This window comes from Mesocricetus auratus, unplaced genomic scaffold, assembly GCF_017639785.1.
Source record: "Mesocricetus auratus isolate SY011 unplaced genomic scaffold, BCM_Maur_2.0 Super-Scaffold_100013, whole genome shotgun sequence".
Taxonomy (NCBI): Eukaryota; Metazoa; Chordata; class Mammalia; order Rodentia; family Cricetidae; genus Mesocricetus; species Mesocricetus auratus.
The window spans coordinates 37,515,964-37,539,103 of record NW_024429196.1 but is presented as its reverse complement, the minus strand read 5'-3'; the positions used below and the strand labels follow the sequence as shown (position 1 = coordinate 37,539,103).

The 23,140-nt window shown below is 43.7% G+C and overlaps 1 protein-coding gene across 1 annotated transcript in view; it reads left to right on the top strand.

Moving 5' to 3' along the window:
- The window catches only part of Actn2 (actinin alpha 2), a 66,790-nt gene that overhangs the window by 5,375 nt on the left and 38,275 nt on the right, over positions 1–23,140 (top strand). Inside the window, exons 2-4 of the mRNA XM_040755600.1 lie at positions 20,095–20,209; positions 21,365–21,484; positions 22,250–22,336. Of these exons, the coding sequence (XP_040611534.1) occupies positions 20,095–20,209; positions 21,365–21,484; positions 22,250–22,336 (322 nt within the window). The remainder of the gene's footprint in view (positions 1–20,094; positions 20,210–21,364; positions 21,485–22,249; positions 22,337–23,140) is intronic.

The window sequence follows — 23,140 nt, the reverse complement described above, 5'->3', positions numbered from 1 at the left end:
GACAAATATAGAGAAAAGGTTGGAGAGAGAAAGTGTGGTCAAGTGGATGGCAGTGGGCCTCGAAGCCAGTCAGATGTAGGCTTCATCTCCAGACAACAGAGCTTCTGAGGTGTGAGCTAGGAAGAGCCTTGCTTTTGGACGTTTACTGTTTGAGGGTTGATTCAGGTGGGGAGGATCTGAGGTGGAAACGTGCTATGGAGCCACAGCAAGAGTGATGACCGTTAGAACAAACAGGTAATGGATGCAATATCCAGGGAGGCATCCACTAGAAAGAGATGAGGACCACATAACCACCTGAACCATGGTAGGCTATTGGACCAATCCAACTGAGCAGATGTGATCTTCCAACTGAGTGTCCCTGCACCTAAGACTGGAGACAGAGGTACTGACAATAACCGTGTCTAATGAGGAGCATCTCTTTATCAGCCAGAAGACTGTCTAGATGAGAAGCTAGATGAGAACGTATCATCGTTCTGCAAAGGACATGAATGGCTGTGTCCAAAGTGGCTAGTCCCCATGTCTAGGGAGGAGAGACTGGAGCTTTAGATAACCATACAGGGCTGGAGAAAGCTTTGGGGAGTAGTAAGCTGAGGAAGAGATGAGGACAGACTCGATGAGGACAGACTCTTATGTGAGATTTAGGAAGCCCACATATCCTACCCAAGGAAACACTTGTTACAAATACATGCTTAGTTTGCCTGAGAGATTCTAAGATGCCCCTAAATCACTGTTTTTGTCTTTTGTCATTGGGAATAGGATATGCCCCGTCCTTTCAGGCAGATTCACCAAGTAGGAAACATGAGACCAAAATACGATTTTCTATGCACGTGGGAGGGGGAAGAGAAGTCTTAACTGGGAACCTTAATTAACGCAGTGTCAGAGAGCTGTCAAAAAGCCCTGCAGTTGGTTGCTGCAGCTAGGAGACACCCATGGAAAAGGCGCAGGCTGGAGTGGGTGGGGAGCCGTGCAGAGGAGTTGGTATGGAATCCGTTGGAGGACAGTCAGAACTCTGCCTCCGTTTCCCTGGGAACGGGACTAGTTCTTCCCGAAGGAAGAGAAAGCAAATGGTGGGGAGGTAAGCTTAAATGCTTTGCTCTGCCGATTTCAAAGGAAGGGGACTCTTAAGTGTAGGAATGTGGTCTCCTGTGTGTTCAGTGTGTACAGGTGCACTGGAGGGGGGGGGGCAAGGCAGACATTAGATGCTGTGCTCTTTCATCAGACCCAGAGCTCCTGATTCAGCTAGATTGCCTGGCTTGCACCAGAGGACCTCCTGTCTTGGCCTCTCCAGCATTGGTTTTACAGATACATGTCTCTGCAACTGTGCAACTGACCTTTTTTTTGGGGGGGGGTTTCTGTGGCTTTGGAGGCTAGACCAGACTGGTCTCAAACTCACAGAGATCCGCCTACCTCTGCCTCCTGAGTGCTGGGATTAAAGGTGTGTGCACCACCATACTCAGATCCTCATGTTTAAGCAGCAAGCTCTTTACTGACTGAGCCCTCTTGCCAACCCTAGATGTGGTCCTTCCATAGGAGTCCCAGGAAAGTTTTAGAACAGTTTTTTGTTGTGTTCCACACAAACTTACATCTGAGCACAGACTCACCCAGGCATAAACATACACTCTTCCCCCAGTGTTCTAAACTGGAAAGTGGCAGGGATGGGCACCTCAACCCTGGTGGTGAGGAGATGATGAATGGACACAATGTGGATGTCGCTCTGTCATTCTCTTCCCACAATCACTGATTATTGTATCAAGATCCCATTCTGTCTCCTACATGTGTGGTCCATCAGTTCCCGGTTCCCATGGTGTCACCTCCTGACGTCCTCTAGACCTACCCCTTCTTCTTGTTCCATTTCTAAGTCCTCCGTGTTCCTGCCCTAGCAAAAGGTGATGGCTTCGTGTGCACTTCTTTCCCTGTGCTCTGGCTTGTCACCAGCTTTCCCCATGGCTCTGGCAAAAATGATCTTGGAAAGCCATGAGCCTAGTTGAGGTGTCCATGACTGCTGCCACCACCACCTCCTCCTCCCCTCTCCTTCTCTCTGCCTCCTCACTCTGTCCCCCTCCTCTTTCTTTTGACAGTATTGGGAACTGAACCTAAGGCCTCATGCATTCCAGGAAAGGCCTCTACCACAGAGTTATGTCCCCAGAACTCCCCACAGTTTTTAAAGTCCTCCCCACCCCAACCCCCCACTTTGGTTGCCCCTCATTATATTTCACCTGCTCCTTTATCTTGTATACATCCCTCCTCCCCCCTTCACTTCTAAGAGTCATATTCCCTCATCTCCCATCCCAGCATCTCTACTCAGGGAGGCCATCCTGCCAGGATAGGAGTGTCTTCTCCTTTTTTGGTTTTTTTGAGGCAGGGTTTCTCTGTATTGTTTTGGAGGCTGTCCTGGAACTCGCTCTGTAGACCAGGCTGGCCTCGAACTCACAGAGATCCACCTGCCTCCGCCTCCCAAATGCTGGGTTTAAAGGCATGTGCCACCAACGCCCGGCTAGGAGTGTCTTGATACCTGTCTCCTGACCAGGGCTCCTAAGCATCTCCTCTGCACAGACAGTCCTCTTACTGGGCTTGCAGAGAGAGCGTGCTGGTATTTATTGAATGAACAGATTATGAATCATCTTTCTGAAAACAGTGAATATAATTAGCTCTTTAATTAAAAAATTTATTTCTAGCAAAATTGTAGTAGTTTTTAAAAAGTTATATGTATATGTGGGTGGGATATGTATACAATATACAATTTTTCTTTGATGCCAGGAGGCATTTGATCCCTTGAAGCTGAAGTTACAGGTGGTTGTGAGGTGTTTCTAGCCCTCCCTGCTCCTGCTTTGTTTTTTTTTGTTTGTTTTTAGTTTTATAACTCTTTGGATTCCAATTAACCTTGTTCTGTAGTGCTTTTGAAACTATAAAATGAGACTGGTAAGGTGACTCAGTGGATAAAAGCACAAGCCTGATGACCTGAGTTTGATCACCAGAATCCACATAGATGAAAAAAGAGAACTTCACTCTGTAAAGTTGTTCTCTGACTTCCACTTGTGGTACACAGCATATATTCACAGATACAACACACACACACACACACACACACACACACACACACACACACACACACACACACACACACACACTGATTCTTCTATTCTACTATTTCAGTTTTGTGCAATTTGAGGTGATTGATGACTCTTTTGAATATTTTGGCCATGTATGTTAGATTTTTGGAGAAGGACCTTTTCTTTTCTTCCAATATAACACTAATCCCCAAATTAAAAGCAAAACCCAAGCAGACAGTCAAAGTGATATTTTAATGCATGGATTTTCTTTTCTTTTTTTGTCAGTGCTGTTTTAAAAGGTGTGTGTTGGAAGGAATTTTGGCACATCATTACTGTTACCCTAAACTCTTCACTGTATGAAGCAGAGGCACAACTATTTTGAGAATTTACAGACATCATTTTAACCATATGAATATCATTGCTCGATTTCACAAAAATCGTGCAAGACATGATGCAAATGTGTCATCTTCAGTTTTTACTCAGAGATGTTGAGTTGCCTGCTGAGTGGCTACTGAAGATGGAAAAATGGTAGCTAGAAAATGCACATAGAATTTTGTCTGAGTGAAAAAGATGCATTTTATCTTGCAACTGAAATTTTGTGAAAGAATGGAGTTGCCAATTATTTTTTTGCATATTTTGGGGCTATACGTGGTAAAATTAGATTTCAGGTTCAAGCTTCTTAACAATAAGGGTAGGTTTTAAAAAGGGGGGGTATCTAAAGAGATGACGTGTAGGTTAAGAGCCCTGACCTTATAAAACACCCAGGTTTGGTTCCCAGCACCCACATGGCAGGTTACATTCATCTGTAACTCCAGTTTCAGGAATCTTGAACCTCTTTTCTGATCTCTGTGGGCACTAGGCACTAGATATGCATGCAGGATACCCATACAAATAAATAAAAATGAAAAAAAGAAATTCAACTAGTTCTGTTTTTGGTGCTGTCTGTTCAGATCTATAACCAACACCCCAGAGCAAAAGTGTAGAATTTTAGCTGGGGCCATAGTACAGCTGGTATAATGCCTGCCCCAGTGCATGAAGCTCCAACACTGTACAAACCCTCTGTGATGGCCCCTATAATCCCAGCACTTAGCCGGTGAAGGCAGGAGAATCAAAAATCCAAAGTCGTCCTCAGCTGCATAGAGAGTTCAAGGCCAACCTGAGTTACATGACACCCAGTCAAAAAAGTCTAGAATTCAGTACATCTGGTTTTTCATCTGAAACCTCGTACCTCTGTAGGAATGCCTGTGCATCTGTGAGTTTTTAATTTCAAACCTTACTAACTAGGAACACCTGATGAGAATGGAAATTCTTCATTTTAAGCTCTGGAGTACACTGTCACACTAAGGCTTTCTTCAAGCAGAGTTCTAGTGGTTGCTTCATCCAACAGAAATGCTACTATAGGAGGAAGGGACCCCAGGAAAAGGCAACCAGCCTCTCTCACAGTTTTCAAGGACATCCCCCACACAGCTCATGTATGGGGGTAACTGTTTGTGTGTTTGACTTAGTTTCTGAACAAGCAGAAGCCAGGGGCCTAAGTATTTGAGCATGCACATGCATCAGGTAAAACCATATGAAGTTCAGGGCCAGCAAGATGGCTCAGAGGATAAAGATCCTTGCATTTGAGTTTAATCCTGGGAACCCAAATAGTGGAAAGAGAGGTCTGACTCCTGACTGTTGAATTGTGGTATGTGTACAGCCATACCCTCCCCCCACCATAACACAAAATAAATATATGTTATAGAAAAAAATTAAAACATGAAATTCTTAGTTTCACACACACACACACACACACACACACAGAGAGAGAGAGAGAGAGAGAGAGAGAGAGAGAGAGAGAGAGAGAGGCAGGTGAGCACTATGCCAATTGAGTTGTCTTCAGTCCTCATCCTCCTTTTGTAACAGCCTCTTGCTATACACCCAGACTAATTTTGAACTAAAAATTCTCCCATCTCAGTCTCTCAAGGGCCAGGGTTAGAGACTGGTTCCTCCATGACTGGCTTTTATCTCAATGAAAGACTGCGACTATTGTCTGATGTCTTCAAGGTCCTTGATCAAGATCACAAAACCCCAAATGGAGTTGCCTTTTTCAGGGAAGCAACATATGTATGGTGTGTTCAAAGCCAAGAGTTAAGGTTAAAGCTGTCCTCCCACAGATGTCTGTCGGTCTGTCTGTCTGCAGGAACATATTCCGAGGTCAGAGCTCCCTGGAGATTCAGCCTGAAGTGTTGGAAAATGATAGTGCAGGGAATCACATTATGTTTAAGTAAATTTTGCTTTTATTTATTTGACTTCTTGTTATGAAAATTTTCAAAACTGTTCAGAAACAGAGAATAAAATCCACCCTCCCTCTCATGGGGAAGAGCCAAGTTTCACAAGTAGGGGCTGTTCAATTTTTAAAAGGAAAAGGGATAGTTATGGTTACAAGCACTCTGTAGGAAAGCACTGAGGACTTTCCCAGTCTTTACTTTTCATTTTGCTTTACTCTGTCTTTTTTCCAGTCTAGAAATTGAATCAAGAGCTTTACCCACTGAGCTACACCCCCAGCCCCCTTTTTACTTCATGTTTTAACACAGGTCTCAATAAATTGTCCAGGCTGTCCTGGAGCTCACTCTGTACCTTAGGCTGGCCATAAAGTCATGATTTTCCTGTCTCAGCTTCCCAAGTAGATGGGATGACAGGTGTGTGCCACTGGGTCCTGCTGCTTCTCCTGGTTTGGAAGTCCTCCCTCCTCCCCAGGGTCCTGTTCTCCCTGCTGCGCTTCCTCTGTGCTCCATCTGTACCCCATACCCCAAGACCCAAATTCTAATCTCTGATGCTCTTGACATGATATTTTAATCATTTTTTTAAAAAAGGGTTCCTGAGACCTACCTTTTTGGATAACCAGTATTTTATTTTACTTTTAAAGATTACTATCTTTTTAATGTATGGATGTTTTGCCTACATGCATGCCTGTGCACTATGTGGGTGCCTGGTACCCATGGAGGCCAAAATAGGGAGTTGTATCTCCTGTAACTGGAGTTACAGACCATTAGGAACTGTCCTGTGGATGCTGGGAACTGAACCTGGGTTCTCTACAGGAGCAGCCAGTGCTCTTGATGGCCAAGCATCTCTCCTGCTGGAGGCCAGCTCAACTCTGTGTCTTTATTACCTTTTATTCATATTATGTGCTAGTTTCATAAGCATTTATTCTCATACTAAATACAATTTATTATTAGTAAGAATGCTTACTTGTAAATTTGAAGAGCTAAAAGTTAAATGTTATTTAAATGCATGAACCAGGAAGCTGGAGAGATTCGGTGGCTAAGGGCACATTGCTGCCCCTCCTGAGAACCTGAGTTCAATTCTGAATACCCATTTTTGGGTGACTTTCAATTATCTGTAACTCCAGCTGCAGGGGATCAGATGCCATCTTCTGGCCTTCTTAGGCAACTGCGCGCGCACGCGAGTGTGCACACACACACACACACACACACACAAATCTTTAAATATCTGAATCAATGGCAAAGTCAGATATCTTGCTTTGTTTTTCTAATAGTTTAAGACTTTTCTTGGAATTACAGGAATTTGTTTCTGAGTTTGGATGCTTGAAAATTTATGGATAAAGTGGGGATAAATATATTTACTATGTTCTAAAATCATGCTGAGGGAGGCATTTCCCCTTAATTCCCTAACAAGACACAGGTGTTGTGTCACTGTTTGAACCCTTTAAGGACTTGGTCAGGAAGCAGGAAAAACCATGCCAGCCATGTCAGAGATGCCTGGTGTGTGACAGTGGCCTCTATTGCTGGCACTGGCATCTGGTAACTGGATCTGCAGGATTCCAAAGGATTTATCTTCCTCAGTACCAAAGCCAGGACAGGGTGTACCTTCGTCCTTCAGGTTGTAGCATGTGGTGTTGAAATATAGGGGTTTTCACATGAATATGAAAAAAAATCTTTAATTAGCACCTTAGTAAGAGATGAAGTTCATCTGGCCTGGTGGTACATGCCTGTAGGATCAGGAGCTCGAGGTCATCCTCTGCTACATATCAAGCCCAAGGCCAGGTTGGGCTACATAAGACTCTCAGAAAGATAAGAAAAAAGAAAAGGCACATTCAGAAAACTAAGTTTCCTGGATTCTCAGTAGTTTGGGAATATGGAAGATTAGTACAATAAAGATGAATTTGCATAATTTCACATAAACAGGGAAGAGAAAAAAATTGTGAACCTGGGCTAACAAATTTCATATAATTTGGGGGTTAGAGTTAAAGCTCAGTTGATACAACATTTTCTAGTTGTACGTGAAGCCCTGGATTCCATCTTCACACTTCATTAAACGAAGTTGGGAGGTATGTGCCTGTAACCATGCTCTGGGAGAAGAAGTAAAAGGATCTGCGAGTGGTTCAAGGCCAGCCTCAGCTATACAGGGAGTTTAAGGCCAGCCTGGGAGAGAAGAGACCTTCATTTTTGTTTTCTCCAACTCCTTTTATTTTCCATTCATGGTGCTGGCTTTGAACCAGCTCAGGGCCTGATACACACAAGGAATGACACTGTGCAGTCCATATGAATGCTGCAGTGCCAACCCCAGCCAATAAGTATCTGGAAGCCATATCATAAGCCAACAGTGTAGCAACTTGAAGGATAGTTTAGCTCGGGTCTGAGTTCAGTCACCCAGAACCCATATAAAAACCATGTAAACCCTCCAGAAACCATGTTAAAAAATTCTAGGCATGGTGGCACATGCTTGTAATCCCAGAGATGAGGAGGTAGAGACAAGAAGATTCTTGGGGCACACTGGCCTAGGCCACTCAAGAGTTGCAGGCCAGTGAGAGATCTTTCCAAAAGCAAGGTGGGTGGCTCCTGAAGAGACTTCTGAGATTGACTCTGACCCCTAGACACACATGCATGCATAGAAGTGTAGCAACACACACACACACACACACACACACACACACACACACACACAGAGTGTGGCTTTAATTTTAAATATCCAGCTGAGTGTGGTGGCATATGCTTTAAACCCCAGCATTTGGCAGGCAGAAGTAAGGATATCTTTGAGTTCAAAGCCAACTTGGTCTACACAGCAAGTTTCAGAGCAGCCAAGTCTACACAAAGAGAATATCTCTCAAACAAACAAAATTAAATACCCAGACACTCCACCATCTTGGAAAATATCAAGGGAATGTGTTTTTTAGGCATCTACTTCATTCAGGAAGTTTCTGGACCCTGAAGGCACTCACAGTAGTGACAAAGCATTAGCCATGAGATGCAATAATCATCCAACTGAAAAAAAACTTCACACCTTCAAGGTTGTACACCTTTCAGCTGTTCATAGAATCTTAAGAACTTCACCAAAGTAGGGCTAGGATGTAGCTTAGTGATAGAATGTTTGTTTAGTTTAGTATCCATCCCTGGCAATTTACGGCAAGTGCTGTACCCCTGAGCTATATCCCAACACTCCAAACTACTTAAATTAAAAAAAAAGTTTTGCGTTTATTTTGTATTTGTGCATGTGTACACTCCCATGTGTTGTGGAGGTCAAAGGACAACAGGGGTCGGTTCTCCTCACCATCTGAATTCCAAGGACTGAACTCAGGTCATTAGGACTGGGGTAAGCACCTTTACCTACAGACCCCAGTGACTTGTTGACCCTCCAAATCACTTCTCTAAGGTATATTTCAAAGTGATTGCGTAAGTGATGTTTGTTCGTTGTGAAATACAAAGGTGAGGAAAAGTTAAAAGGCATATGTCAGAGAATAGCTGAAAACATTCTATCTTGGTGCCTCCTAGATGGCTGTGGACGTAGTGGAGATGCCTATCTGTTTTAAACCACAACATGGGATTGTCTGAAAAGGTAAAAATCAAAGATTCTACTCTGCACCTTTGTGAACATTTGTAGGAAGCTTTCTTTAAAATTAAAGACCAAACTATTTAATGTGTATGGCTGTTTTGCCTACATGTAGGCCTGTGCACCAAGTGCATACTTGGTTACTGTGAAAGGCAGAAGACAGGGCATCAAGGTCTTCTGGAACTAGAGCAAATGTTGGGAGTGCTGGGAATTCCAGGTCTCCAGGAAGAGTAAGCAGTCAGTGCTCTTAGTCTCTGAACCATCTCTCTAGTCCTTAGGGAACCTTTCTAATGAAAAAATCCCAGCCTGGCTACCTGCTGTGTGCAGTCAGCAGGATGCTGGAAATGCCCAACTTCCCTGTGTGTTTTACCATATGGTAAGCATTCACTCCATATGTAAGGAAAGCTGTGCCTGTACCTGACGGAGGTCTGGGGCAACAATGCAGACAGTATGGTGTATTCCAAAAGCTGCTTCCTCCCAAATGAATGCTTTCATCCTTCTGTGTAGGCAGCCATTTATTTGGGTCCCCCAAAATAGTAACAGTATGGTGAACTCGAATTAAAGACTATTTGCTGTCTGTGTGGTACAAGCTGCTTCCCTAGTTGCTGGATGGGCTGGGGCTGGGGGGTGGGCATCAGTGTGCTTTTCTTTAAGCTTTGAATTCACCCCCAGGAAGAGAATGAGCAAAGTATAATAAATTGAGCAACAGTTGGGCATGCCCTGCCCAGGAGCTGCGTGTCATGCATGGTTCCCTGGCTCCTAGGGAGCAAGTTATTTTGGGAAGCGTAGCTCAGGATCGATCAGATGGAACCTTAATGTGGTTGCTCACCAGTAAGTCCTTGGAAGAATTCTCCACCCATCTCATGCCAGAGTTAGGAGGCAGGTGTGACCCCACAGAACACCAGGCTAGTGGCTGAGTTGGGCTCTTGGCCTTGCATAACACTGGAGCTTGCATGTTGGGCCCCAGGAACTTTCATGTGATCCCGAGTGTTTACTCCACTCCCTTCATCTTGTATAGAGAAAATGGATTAGACTTTCGTTAAAATGTTTGCTTAGTTTAACATATGTGTCTAGCCTTAAAATAGTTGGGGAAGAATCACACCGTTCTTGTCTTCATTGTTGGATTTGACATTTAAAAGGAAGGGCTTCCCCAAGATCAGCTGTGATCCCTCTTTAGAAGAGAAGATGCATGGGACTGGGGGTTGGTTCAGTGATAGACCACTTACCCAGGTTCCACTCCCAACACTGAAAAAAAATAGCCCAAGAGGCTGGAGAAATGACTTAGCTGTTAAGATCATCAGATGCTCTTCTAGAAGACCCAGGCTCGATTCCCAGCATCCATATAGAGTTCACAACTACATGTAACTCCCTCTTCTGACCTCCATGGGTATCAGGCACATTCATGGTACAAGACATACACGCAGGCAAACCACCCATACACATTAAGTAAAAATAGATAGATGAAAGTTTTGAAAGTTGTTTTGAGAATTTGAACAATGTTTCTAGAGTGAGTTTGCATCTGCTAGCCTTAGGACTATTGAGCCGTAGCACGTTTGTTCTCATTAGATAGAAGGTAAGGATGTCAGGTGAAAATGAGTAGTCACAGCTGAAAAAACAAGGCTCGGGAGCTTGAGTATTAGTGGTAAAGAGCACTGTTGCTCTTGCAGAGAACTAAGTTGAGTTCCCAGAAGCCACATTGGCTGCCTCACACTATCTGTCATTCCAGCTCCACATGCCTATATCCACACACGGACACATACGCACAATCAAATAATGAAATAAATCTTTATCTGGGTGATGGTGGTGCATGCCTTTAATCCCAGCACTTGGGAGGCAGAGGCAAGTGGGTTTCTGAGTCTGACTTGATTCCAGGAAAGCCAGAGCTATTGCACAGAGAAACCCTGTCTTGAAAAACAAACAAGAACAAGCAAATAAACAAAACAAAAGATTACACTTTAGACTGAAGTAGTGAGTGTTTAGCCTGTCTGTACATCTTTAGAAGAATGACTCTATTAACAAAACCATATAAGGGTGAATCCATGTTAAAGATGTTCATTGGCCTTGAGCAAGTGGCAGTCCCCTGCCTCAGCCTCTTGAAGTTCTTTTATTACAGGTGTGAATCACCAGACCCAGCTTAGATAGGTGAGTTTTATTGATATCATGTGTGTGACTAGACCACAGATGAGCATACAAGGGGCTTAGGAATGCCCTGGAGCCCAGCTCTCTCCCTGTGGAGCTCCACCTTGTCAGCCATCTCCCACCTCTGTGTTCCCTAGCTATACTGTCTTCCATCCTTTCTGGACGTTGTTTAATTTATTTACTTTAGCGCATGTGTTGGGGGTGATGGGGTGTGTACAGGTGCACTCACATGTGCATGTGTGTGTGAAAGCCAGAGGACACTGTCACTCTCCATCATAGTTTCTGAGGCACAGTCTCACTGAAACTGAACTCACCATTTTTATTTTGGTTGGTCAACAAGCTCTGAGAGGTGGGTGCCGGGAACTCACGCAGGTCCTCATGCTTGTACAGGAAGCACTTTAACCACTGAACCATCTCCCTGCTCCCTTTTTCTGGATGTTTTGAGGAAGATTCCCACATATCAGAGAGATCATTCCTCAAACCCCAGTTCATCCAGGCTAGATTCAGCTTTGTTGAAGAACCCAGGAAGTGTTATTTCTTGCTACACACTTCTTAGCACTTGTGTTTCTGAATTCTGAGCAGCCTCTGGGTTAGACAGAAGGCAGACTCAGTTGAAGCCTGACGTTCCCAGTTCAGAATTTCTGATTAAGGCCAGGGCTGGATAAGACTGCCTTTCTAAGTGCCGGAGGAGCCATGGCTAGCCTACCCACTTGATCACCCATGAGTGGATTCTATTTTTATACATCCTCTCCAGTAAAGTTGCCTGTTATTTTTGCCCCCTCCCTCCTCTCTTAGCTTACAGAATCTTTCTTCATGTTTGAGAATTCTACAGTTAAGTCTGGCAGATGATTTTTAAATGTAGAACTTGCATGCTCCTAGCATTAAAAAAAAAACTGGTTACACTTTGAAAGCTTTACGAGTAAGATCATAGTCAGCAACAGATTTTCAGGCATCGTGGTAGCTCATGCTTGTGATTCTGGAACGCTGGTGCAGGAGGATTGCAAATGTGAGGCCAGCCTGAGCTACAGAATGAAACCCTGTCTCAAAGAAAAAGCCATGGACTACGGATGTATGTCACTCAGGTGGTTAGAGTGCTTGCTTGGATGTGCAAAGCCCTGGGCTCTCCACCCAGAACTTCATATATTGGATTATCTACATCCCAACACTCACTCAGAAGGTGGAGGCAGTAGGAGCAGGAGTTTGGTTTGGACAATAAACAAATGTAATTTAAATATATGCTAATTATGGGGCTGAGACTCCAAAGTAGCTTGATTCATATCCATACATACATACATACATACATACATACATACATACATTCATCCATCCATTCATCCATCCTGTCTCTCCTTTCTTCCCTCCTCCTCCTCTCCCTTTCCTTTCTCCCTCCATTTCCCCATCACTCTCTGATTTCTTTTCCTCCCTCTCCTTCTATTTTATTTTATATGACAGGGTCTCACTGTAGCTTAGGCTGGCCATGAACTCACTCTGTAGTCAGGGGTGGCTAACCTGTGCTTCCCCATGTCATAGTATCTAACATGATCTTGGAGATTAAACAGAGGTTTGTTGGCAGAGAATGGACTAACTGCCTACTGTGTAGCTTGATGCCTGGTCATGTAACTTATGAGATATTGGGGTTCTAAATGAACTTCAAGACATCCTGGTGATGGATGGTAACTGCCTTGTGGGATCCTTAGAATTAATGTTACCGGTGCTATATATTCTTTGCTTAAATTTACTTATTTTCAGCCCAGGGATGGATACTAAACTAAACAAACATTCTATCACTAAGCTACATCCTAGCCCTACTTTGGTGAAGTTCTTAAGATTCTATGAACAGCTGAAAGGTGTACAACCTTGAAGGTGTGAAGTTTTTTTTCAGTTGGATGATTATTGCATCTCATGGCTAATGCTTTGTCACTACTGTGAGTGCCTTCAGGGTCCAGAAACTTCCTGAATGAAGTAGATGCCTAAAAAACACATTCCCTTGATATTTTCCAAGATGGTGGAGTGTCTGGGTATTTAATTTTGTTTGTTTGAGAGATATTCTCTTTGTGTAGACTTGGCTGCTCTGAAACTTGCTGTGTAGACCAAGTTGGCTTTGAACTCAAAGATATCCTTACTTCTGCCTGCCAAATGCTGGGGTTTAAAGCATATGCCACCACACTCAGCTGGATATTTAAAATTAAAGCCACACTCTGTGTGTGTGTGTGTGTGTGTGTGTGTGTGTGTGTGTGTGTTGCTACACTTCTATGCATGCATGTGTGTCTAGGGGTCAGAGTCAATCTCAGAAGTCTCTTCAGGAGCCACCCACCTTGCTTTTGGAAAGATCTCTCACTGGCCTGCAACTCTTGAGTGGCCTAGGCCAGTGTGCCCCAAGAATCTTCTTGTCTCTACCTCCTCATCTCTGGGATTACAAGCATGTGCCACCATGCCTAGAATTTTTTAACATGGTTTCTGGAGGGTTTACATGGTTTTTATATGGGTTCTGGGTGACTGAACTCAGACCCGAGCTAAACTATCCTTCAAGCTGCTACACTGTTGGCTTATGATATGACTTATTGGCTGGGGTTGGCACTGCAGCATTCATATGGACTGCACAGTGTCACTCCTTGTGTGGTATATACACTATCAAGGCTTTTCTATCAGAGGGTCAAGAAGGGTCATAGTGAGGCAGCCACATGGATGGGTGGCAGGGGTTTTCACCCTCAGGGTTAGGCCACCTCCTCTCTAAGAGGGCAGAGTGTCCCTTCTCAGTGACAATGCTGAAAAAATATACCCTTCCAAGAATGAGCTCTGTCCTTCCTCTGCCTTCACCAAAGATGCTGAACGCATGGGCAGCTCTCTAGAATTTCCTTTCCTTCTGCAATAGAGATCAAGAACCAGGAAGTGATTTTGGCAAATTAGGAATTTATGAAGTAGGAAAGAGCACACTGTTAAAGCAATTGTTACAAATAGAATGATAAATGGAGCATTTAAAAAATTAACTTAAAGCAAAATTGTGTTTTTAATATATATTTTTAAATTAATTTTCTCTCTCTCTTTTTGGTCAGTGTATGTTCAGAATCATCTTTCCAGGTAACAGCAGCCAGCCCACTCGTGTATTTCTCCTCCTAATAACCATTTGAACTATTTCATAATGCTGATATTGGCAGTGACTGTACCAATTTTATAGCTGGGCAATCATCAGGATGTGAAGGACAAATAATTGCACAGTGTCACAGTCAGAAATAGAAAGTGAATTCTGAGCCGTGATTTCAGGCTGGATTCAGCTCCCTGCCCATCCTCCCTGCTCCTTTTTGGGAAATTTTGGCTGTTTCACCTGAAGGTTTCAGGCCAGGACAAGTGTCAGGGCAGCCTTAGAAGACACAGTGTGTGCTTTTTGTCTCCCTGAGGAAAGGTAGTGACAAGTAACTTGAGAGTCATGGCATGCTTTCATGGTTCCTGACCATACCTCTATGGTCTTGTCACTGGTGAATTCACAAGACCAACCTTCCCCTGACCTTCATTCTATAGAGCCCAGCCCATTGCATTCAGAAAAACCCTGAGGGGTTTCCATTTTAGGGAATGTGTATTACATGTAGTAGTTATTGACAGAAAAGGCGAGCAAAGGAGTAGAAAATAAATGTATTAGCATATGGCCAAAATTTGTATGTGGAGAACAGGCTGTGAAGAATGAGAGAGCTGGAACCTTTTTACTGAGAGTAACCTAGCCAGGCCTGGTGACAGGGACCCATAATCCCAGCTGCTTAGAAGTCTGAGGCAGGAGAATCCCAAACTCAAGACTTGCCTGAGCTACAGCATGAGTCAGTTTTTACTGAGGAGGTAGCTCAGTGGTAGAGCACCTGCCTAGCATTTATGAAGTCCTGTGTTCAGTCCCAAGTGCCACAGCAAAGGCAGGGGAGGGGGAGGGAGAGAAGAGGAGGGAGAGAAAGAGCAGGAGGAGGAGGTGAAACAGATTCTTCTAGGTTCATGACTAGTCTTTGTGTCCCCATCTGTGTCCCCAGCAACAATGTCTTAAGGTACACATGTGGCCAGAGGGGAATAATAAAAATAATTGTGCAATAAAAGAAAACAAGCAAAAAAAATCACATGGGGCTGGAGAGATAACTCGATGGTTAAGAACACTGGCTGCTCTCTGAGAGGACCTAAGTTAGATTCACATGAGGACTCGCATGTCAGCTCACAGCTGAATGTCACTCTAGTTCCAGGGGACCTGACACCTTCCTCTGGCCTCTATGAGCACAATGCATACACATGGTGCAACATCCATATACATAAAATAAAATTTTTAAAAAATTCAGATGTAACTAGTTTTCATTAAGACATTCCTCATGAAAAAATTTAATAAAATATTTTTGAGTGAATGGAATGTTATTAGGTGTAATCTTGACTAAAAAGTGAAGCCAAGTCCCAAGCAGAGCCGCTGAACAGTGCATATTCAGTGCATATTCAGTGCATATTCCTCTCCTCAGTTCATCGAGCACCATCAAGCACACACGTTGTTCCGTTTATACTGTGGGAAAAGCAGTGGATCTAAGTTGTTTGTGAAAGATGCAATGGCCTTTCCTGCTGTTAAGTGAACCACCCTCTCTCACACATGCTCCTGAAAAACCTCTTCAGCTGGTCCTTGGCTGCTGAGTTTGAAGAGCGTTTTCCCCCTGAGCCTCTGGGTTGTATTCAGGACCACAACAGAAGTAGAGACTGTTGATGGTTTAAGTATCCTGCAGTCTTACCGAATGAAAGCAAGTGACTGACAAGTTACCAGAACAGGACCAGAATGTTGGTCCCACTCTGCTGCTCCCTGGGCTTGGAGAACTTCTATCTGAGTCCAGGGATGAGCACCACTGGGAGGGGAAGCCAGCTTGTTCCTGTAGAGGGCCCACAAAGCACCTTGGGGCTTGTGATTCTGTGTTTGGGGAAGGGATTCTGTGCTTACTCCAGTTGTCTGTGGACCGTACATGGCATCTCTTTCCTTTTGCTGTGACAAGGTACCTGACAGAAGCCCAGCTCAGACATGCCCAGCAGTGTCTCTAGGTGATTCCAAATCAGGTCAAGTTGACGGTTAATCTTCATACCCAGAGCAGCAGTGTCTGTCACTGCACTTCTATCTTTTATCTCTGGGACTTCAAGCTTTGTTTGTTTGGAGCAGGTAAAGACTAGATTCATTCTTCCTAGGGAGTAGATGGCTTGGTGTTTCCCATCATGGCTCTCTTTGTGGGACTCTGAATTATTTTTTGTTTGTTTTAATATTTTTACTACCTTTATTTATTTGTGTGTGTATCCGTATACATGTCACAGAGTGTGTGTGCAACTGCCTTTATTCCCTGAGCCATTTCTCCAGACCCTCCCTCTGCGTGTTTTTATGTCTGCCTCATTCCCTTTTTTCACACTGCCCAGATTGAACTCATGATCCTCCTGCCTCGGTCTTACAAGTGACTGGGATTACATTCACATGCCACTGTGCTTAGCTGTGCACCTATTTCTAGATATCTAGAACACTTGGATTTATCACTGGACACGGAGGAATGGGAATAGTGAGGTGGAAGAGGGTTTGAGTTGGAGGGAAGATAGTGGAGGATCTCAGATTGGCCAGGCAGGTTCTAGGGTGGTCTGTGGTGTGGGAGACTTTTGTGTCTTTCCTTCATGGTCTATCTTTAGTTCTCAGTGTGCCATTTTCCTTTAAGACAGGGCATCTGTCTAGGGGAATCTAGATCTGAGGTGCTTCCTGGAGTAATGTGGTCCTAACTCTGTGGCTATTTGAGTTCTTCAAGATCAGTTCCCAGGGACCTTAAATATATATGTTCCTGAATATTTATGTGTCACTAAGCAAGAACACCTAGAAAGAAAGCTTCAGAAGGCTGTAGGGTTTTGTTGCTGTCGTGTGTATCCTAAGGACACAAATGCTTTTCCCAGAAGTACCTGTGATAGCAAAGGTATAGGAACACAGTTCCTAGGCTGTGACAATTAAAACTGTAACTAGAATGAAAGTTAAATATTCTAAGAAGCCTTATGATTCCATTTCAGTATGCACTGGCTTCTTTGTTAGCAATTATCATGGAGCCATCTGAACCGTCTTCCCATGGTCCTCAGCCACCCCCTTTGTTGGAGCTTTGGAGAACTCATTTGAAGATAGAATGCTCCTTGGGGCTCCACCCTGCTGAACACATTGGCCATTTAGATTACACACATTCTCTGGACTTGCACGATCTTGTAAAATATGTGATAGAAAACCCCCACTGTAGTTATGCCCAAGAAAAGACAATATCAGAGTGATATTCACACATTCCATGGGGGATCAGAAGTCTGTGCTGATGTCATGAGCAGCTTTGGGGCTATGTGGAGAAGTGCTTCTGATACCCTGACTTTGAAAGGATGTAAATGATAAGATACCAAATACCACAGCTTGTCCTATTTTGAGTAGAGCTTAAATAAAAGCAACTCTATAAATGTTTACATTGTTATATTTTCCTCTCTGTTGATTTTTAGGCGATCTGGTATTCTGTGTCTTTCCTGCAGGATCACATACATATATAATTAATCTTGATGTTGTCTGTCAGTTAAACAAACACGAGCACCTTTCAGGTTGTTAAAAAGTGCACATGTGTGGTCTATAAGAGCTAGTTCCAGAACAGGCTCCAAAGCTACACAGGGAAACTCTGTCTCAAGAAAAAAAAAGTGTGGGGTGTGTGTGTGTGTGTGTGTGTGTGTGTGTGTGTGTGTGTGTGTGTGTGTATCTTTATCTTTTAGGAGCTGATTCTCTCCTTCCACCACATGGATCCCAGAAATCTAATTTAAGTCATCAGGCTAAGCCATATTGCTGGCCCTGTTTTTTGTTTGTTTGTTTGTTTGTTTTAATAAAGTTTCAAGTAACCCTGGCTGACCTCAAACTTTGTATGTAGCCAGGAATGACCTTAAACTCCTTATTCTCCTGCTTCTATCTCCCAAGTACTGGGTTAAGGCCTGTTTTTATTTGGTACTAGAGACCAAACCCAGGCCTAATGCATGCCATGCAAATACTCTACCAGTTGAGGTACATTTCCAGCCCTTAAGTACATATAATTAATATGTACATATATGGAAAACGTTTAAGTAGTTCTAGGAGCCATCTTTCCTTCAGATAGCAAGCCTCTCTATCTGGGGTGATGCTGGGATGCTCCGTGGCTGCACCACCTCCCGCTGAGCACTTGACCAATGTCTGGTGCAACTTAAGAGACCACGTTTGGAACTAGAGACCACCACATCGGTGGGTTCTAGGTCTACAGGGGCTTCCATGTTTATACCTAAAGCACAAGTACATTTAGGAGAAGTAATTATTCATTTAGACTCTTGGGGGGAAATTTGATTTCAGTAAATCTGAGGAAATGCTTACACATTTTGCCATTGAATTTATATCAGTTTCATATAGTTCTTGAAGCAAATGACTGAAAAATTCAAAAGTCCCCTATTACCTGGGGAAATAGGCTTTTATGGGCACTGTGCTTTTTTCCTAGCATGTTTGGAAGCACTCTGTTTAGGAGAGGTTGATTTTTCTCATCATGAGTACAGATCTTTTTTGTGTGTCCCCTGCCTGCCCCTCCCCCATTTGTAGTGCTAAGCACTTTGTTCCTGAGCCTAGCAGCTGTTGTGACAAGGGGACAGTTTGCATTCTTAGCCAGCAGCTGCCTGAAGCATTTCTAATCTGGTTTTGGCAGGAAATAGCACACTAGTGAAAGCCAAGTTAAAAGAAGACTTAAAAATAAGAGTAACTTAGGGCAGCACTAATGTGTGGTCTGTTTTCCTCTGCAAATTGTACTAGTAACTTGTCAATATGATGGGACCTAGAGGCATTCTGGGTGAAGTACTGTTTAGCCAAGTTTAAAATTCAGAATATAGGTGCTGGAGACATGACTTAGGGTCATGACTGTGAACTACTCTTCTAGGGGACCCAAGTTCTGTTCCCAACACCCCCATCAGGTGGCTCACAACCAACTCCAGCTACAGGCGATGTGATGCCTTTTTCTGGGTTCATGGGCACCTGCACACAAACACACACACACACACACACTTAATAATAAAATAAACCTTTAAAAAAATAAAGAATCTAGCTCAAGGCATAGAATAGGCTCCTAGGAGGTTATTACTATTTTTATTTTTAAATAATATACTCCAGATTTGTTTTAATTGATTAAGCTAAGAACTCAAATTGTTCTTTCAAGATAAACTGATAATTAGTGCTTACGGGTCCCACCCTCTTACAGAAAGCGCTTTCAGCATTCCTTCAGCATTATTTATGTGTCTGTTCAGCAGGCAAGCTTACTTTTGCTGAATTCAAGGACTAAAAGCATGTTCTTATTTAGTTCCTTTCCTTCAAAGTAAGAGCTCTTCAAAGGCACAGGTATTGGATGTCAGTGTGAAGCCACTTCTCACTGATGGCAAAAAAACCTCAAGAGGTGGGAGAGAAATTCCAGCAGGTAGAAGCACTTGTTGCCAAGCCTGGCAGCCTTAGTGCTATCCCGGAGGTCACATGGTGGCAGGAGAGAAGGGACTTCTATAGGGTGTCCTCTGGTCCCACTTGTGTATCTTGACACTCATGAACTGCTCTCCCCCACAAAATAAATGAACAAATAGATTAATAAATAAATGTAAACATTTTTAAAATTCCTTAAGTTGTAGTTGCAAACAAATGAAGTTTTGTCCCTAAGGAGTTTTTCTAAGTGCTCACCTTTGTGTCTCCAATTCCTCTCTACACTGAGTTCTGCTTCCTGCAGAAGGCCAGGTAGCCCCAGCCTTTGGTAGACCCTTTCAGTGGTTCAAAACCTTCCTAATGCTGAGACACTAACACAGCTCCTCATGTTGACCACCACCATAAAATTACTTTGATGCTACTTCATAACTGTAATGTTGTTGTTACTGTAATGTAAATATTTGACATGCGGGACATCTGATATGCGACCCTTGTGAAAGAGTGGCTTGACCCCAAAGGGGTCTCGACCCACAGGTTGAGAACCACTGCTTTTGAAGGCATCACATGCTGTCCATGAAGAAGAGGTCTGTCAACCACCTGGCCTGTGCTCACTAAGTCTGGTTTTCCTTGCAGACCTTCACTGCCTGGTGCAACTCGCACCTGCGGAAAGCCGGGACCCAGATTGAGAACATCGAGGAGGATTTCAGGAATGGCCTCAAGCTCATGCTGCTTCTGGAAGTCATCTCAGGTGGGTGTGCAGGCTCCCGACTGTCCAATTGTGACCTGCAGGGCAGTGTCAGTAAAGATGAACATACTCTTTAAGGTTGGCTGGCTACAACATGACAAAAAGCCGGGTGCAGTTGATCCCAGCACTGGGGAGGCACAGGTGGATGAACAGCAAGGTCCAGGCAAGCCAGGGCTACACAGTAAGACCCTGTCTCAAAGAACAAGGCCAAAGCCAAGAAAAACTTTCTCAAAGAGAAATGTGCCTGGGTTGTTCTTTCGTTTTGTCTGTTGTTGATTTTCCCCTGTTCTAAATGAAGAATGGGTTCTGTATAGAATGGACTTTAAAAATGTTTAGGACTGGATGTGACAGTGCATCTCTATAATTCCAGTCTGAATCAAAAGGATCACTCTGAGTTTGAAGCCAGCCTCGGCTACATAGGGAGTTACAGGCCAGCCTAGGGTACATGATGAGATCCAGTCTCAAAAAACAAAAGAAACCAAAAACAAAGCAAAACAAAAAAAAAACCACCAAAACAAACAAAAAAGTAACAAAACAGTATACTGCTCATCTCAAAACAAGAGAGAAAAAATGGACACTTAACTGCTACCTTCCCAGCTATCTGCTTCATCTTTAGTCCACCTTGTATGGATTACAGGAATAAATGGACCCTGGTCCAGGACAGTACGCAGGTTTCACATGACTGAACTTGTGCCAAGATCACCCTGGGCTTGTCATTGGGTACAGACTGGGCAGGGTGGGTGGGTGTTCCTTGAGATGTAATTTGAGATGAGAAAGAGAATAGTGAGCCCACTCTGGTCCAGATGTCTAGGAAGCCCTGGTAACCACTTCTGTGACTTGAATTAGGCTGCCCAACTTCCTCTAACAGCTAGCCAGCATCTCTGAATGCCTCACTAACTGACTTCTCTATGAATGTGAAACCTGGTTCATGGTCAGACCCTATTACTGATATGTCTGCAAAGGGTGCTGTGGCCTTAATGCTATAGTTCTCTTGGTCACATTGGACTTGAATGTGTCCCTCTTTGTCATTTAGGGAAACCAGGAACATGTCAGAAGCAACGGGGTGATTATTTCCCGTCAGAAAAGCCTAGACTCTAGCACTGAACCTCTTGATTCAGAATTGAGGCAGTACTCTACATGATTCTCTTCTTCCTTCAGGGGAAAGGCTGCCCAAACCTGACCGGGGTAAAATGCGGTTCCACAAGATTGCGAATGTCAACAAGGCTTTGGATTACATAGCCAGCAAGGGGGTGAAACTGGTGTCTATTGGGGCTGAAGGTAAGTGACAGGTGACCTCAGAAGCAAGATGTAGCCTGTGCCTTCTGTTTTCCTCTCCCTCCTACCATGCTCCATGCCTGCCTGTATCACCCCCAACCCCCATTCTAGGCACTGTCTATAGACTTTGGAACCAGGAATGGATACTGGAAAATAACAATATCAAGTGTCACACCTTATCTTCTTCAGACCTATTACTGGAATGAGAAAGATGATTCATGTCTGAAGGACTATAGGACCAGGTGTGGTACAGAGATATGCTTCTCATTTCAGAACCTGAGAGGCTAAGGTCCACTGTAAGTTCGAGTCCAGTTTGGCTGCATAGGGAGTTCAAGGCCAGCCCTGGCTGCATAGTAAGACACTGTCTCAAACGCAAAACTGAATAAACTCCTATTTTCTAGGAAGGGAGCAGCCTCCCCATTGTCTGCGGAAGACGGCACCAGGAGAAGCTAGGAGCTAGACCAGCTGCACGTCACTGTGCATGCTGAGTCCTGTAGCGGCCTTTTAGGAAGACTGCAGGAGCGGCCAGGGCAGAGTCTGCAGTAGAATGCCTTCTCTCTAATGGGGTCCTAGAACTCCCAGGTGGTCTGCAGTGACAAAGCATATACAAGATTAGTGCTAATTACTAGCTCAGAATTCAATTAAACTGGAGCCATTTGTTTATAAATGCTGCACAACCAGATGCTCTGCACTACTTGTTTAAACAGACAGGTCCGTTTGTGTACCGATTGTGTCATCTGTCCATTAACTTGGTTTTTTTCACCACAGAAATAGTCGATGGCAATGTGAAAATGACCCTGGGTATGATCTGGACCATCATCCTCCGCTTTGCCATTCAGGACATCTCAGTGGAAGGTAAGTCTCAAATTGTGACCTGGTTGTCTACTTTAGAAACTGTGCATGCAAATTAAAATTTGAGTAGGATATTGTGACATTGAACAGTTGTTGTCAAATGAGAGGCATCTAAATTGAGTTTTCAGAAATTTCATATTTATGTGGGAAAAGACCCTGGTGGTGCTGTTCTATTCTTGGGGTGGAATCACTTTGCAAAAGATGAGCACATGTTCAGAACAGACGTTATTTTTAACATGGGTCTCTTTGCTGCATATTGCACTAGGAAGTTCACAAATTACTAATGAAAAAGGAAGAGTTTTCCTTTCTTCTTAGTTTTCTTTGTCCTTCCCTCTTTCCTCCTTCCCTCCCTTACTCCCTGTCTATTCCTCATTTTCTCTGTCTCTTCACTAGGGATTGAAACTGGAGCCTTGTACATACTAAGTGTATGTTTCACCACAGAGCCATCCCTCCAGTCCCCTAGGGCAAAGTTCTTCAGGCTTACAGCTAAAATGCCTTGCTAATAAACATAATAATAATAATAGTAATAATAATAATAAAAGTTGGGCAATGCTGGGCTGTAGTGGCCTCACCTTTAATCCTAGCCCTCAGGAGACAGAGGCAGGCAGATCTCTGTGAGTTCAAGGCCAGCCTGGTCTACAGAGTGAGTTCCAGGACAGAGTGAATTCCAAGAGAAACCCTGTCTTGAAAAAAAAAGTTGGGCATAGTGATTGACACTTATAAACCTAGCACTGAGGAATGTAAAACTGGAGGATCACAAGTTTGAAAACACTTTAGGCTTCATTGTGCCAGGCCAGCCAGGGCTAT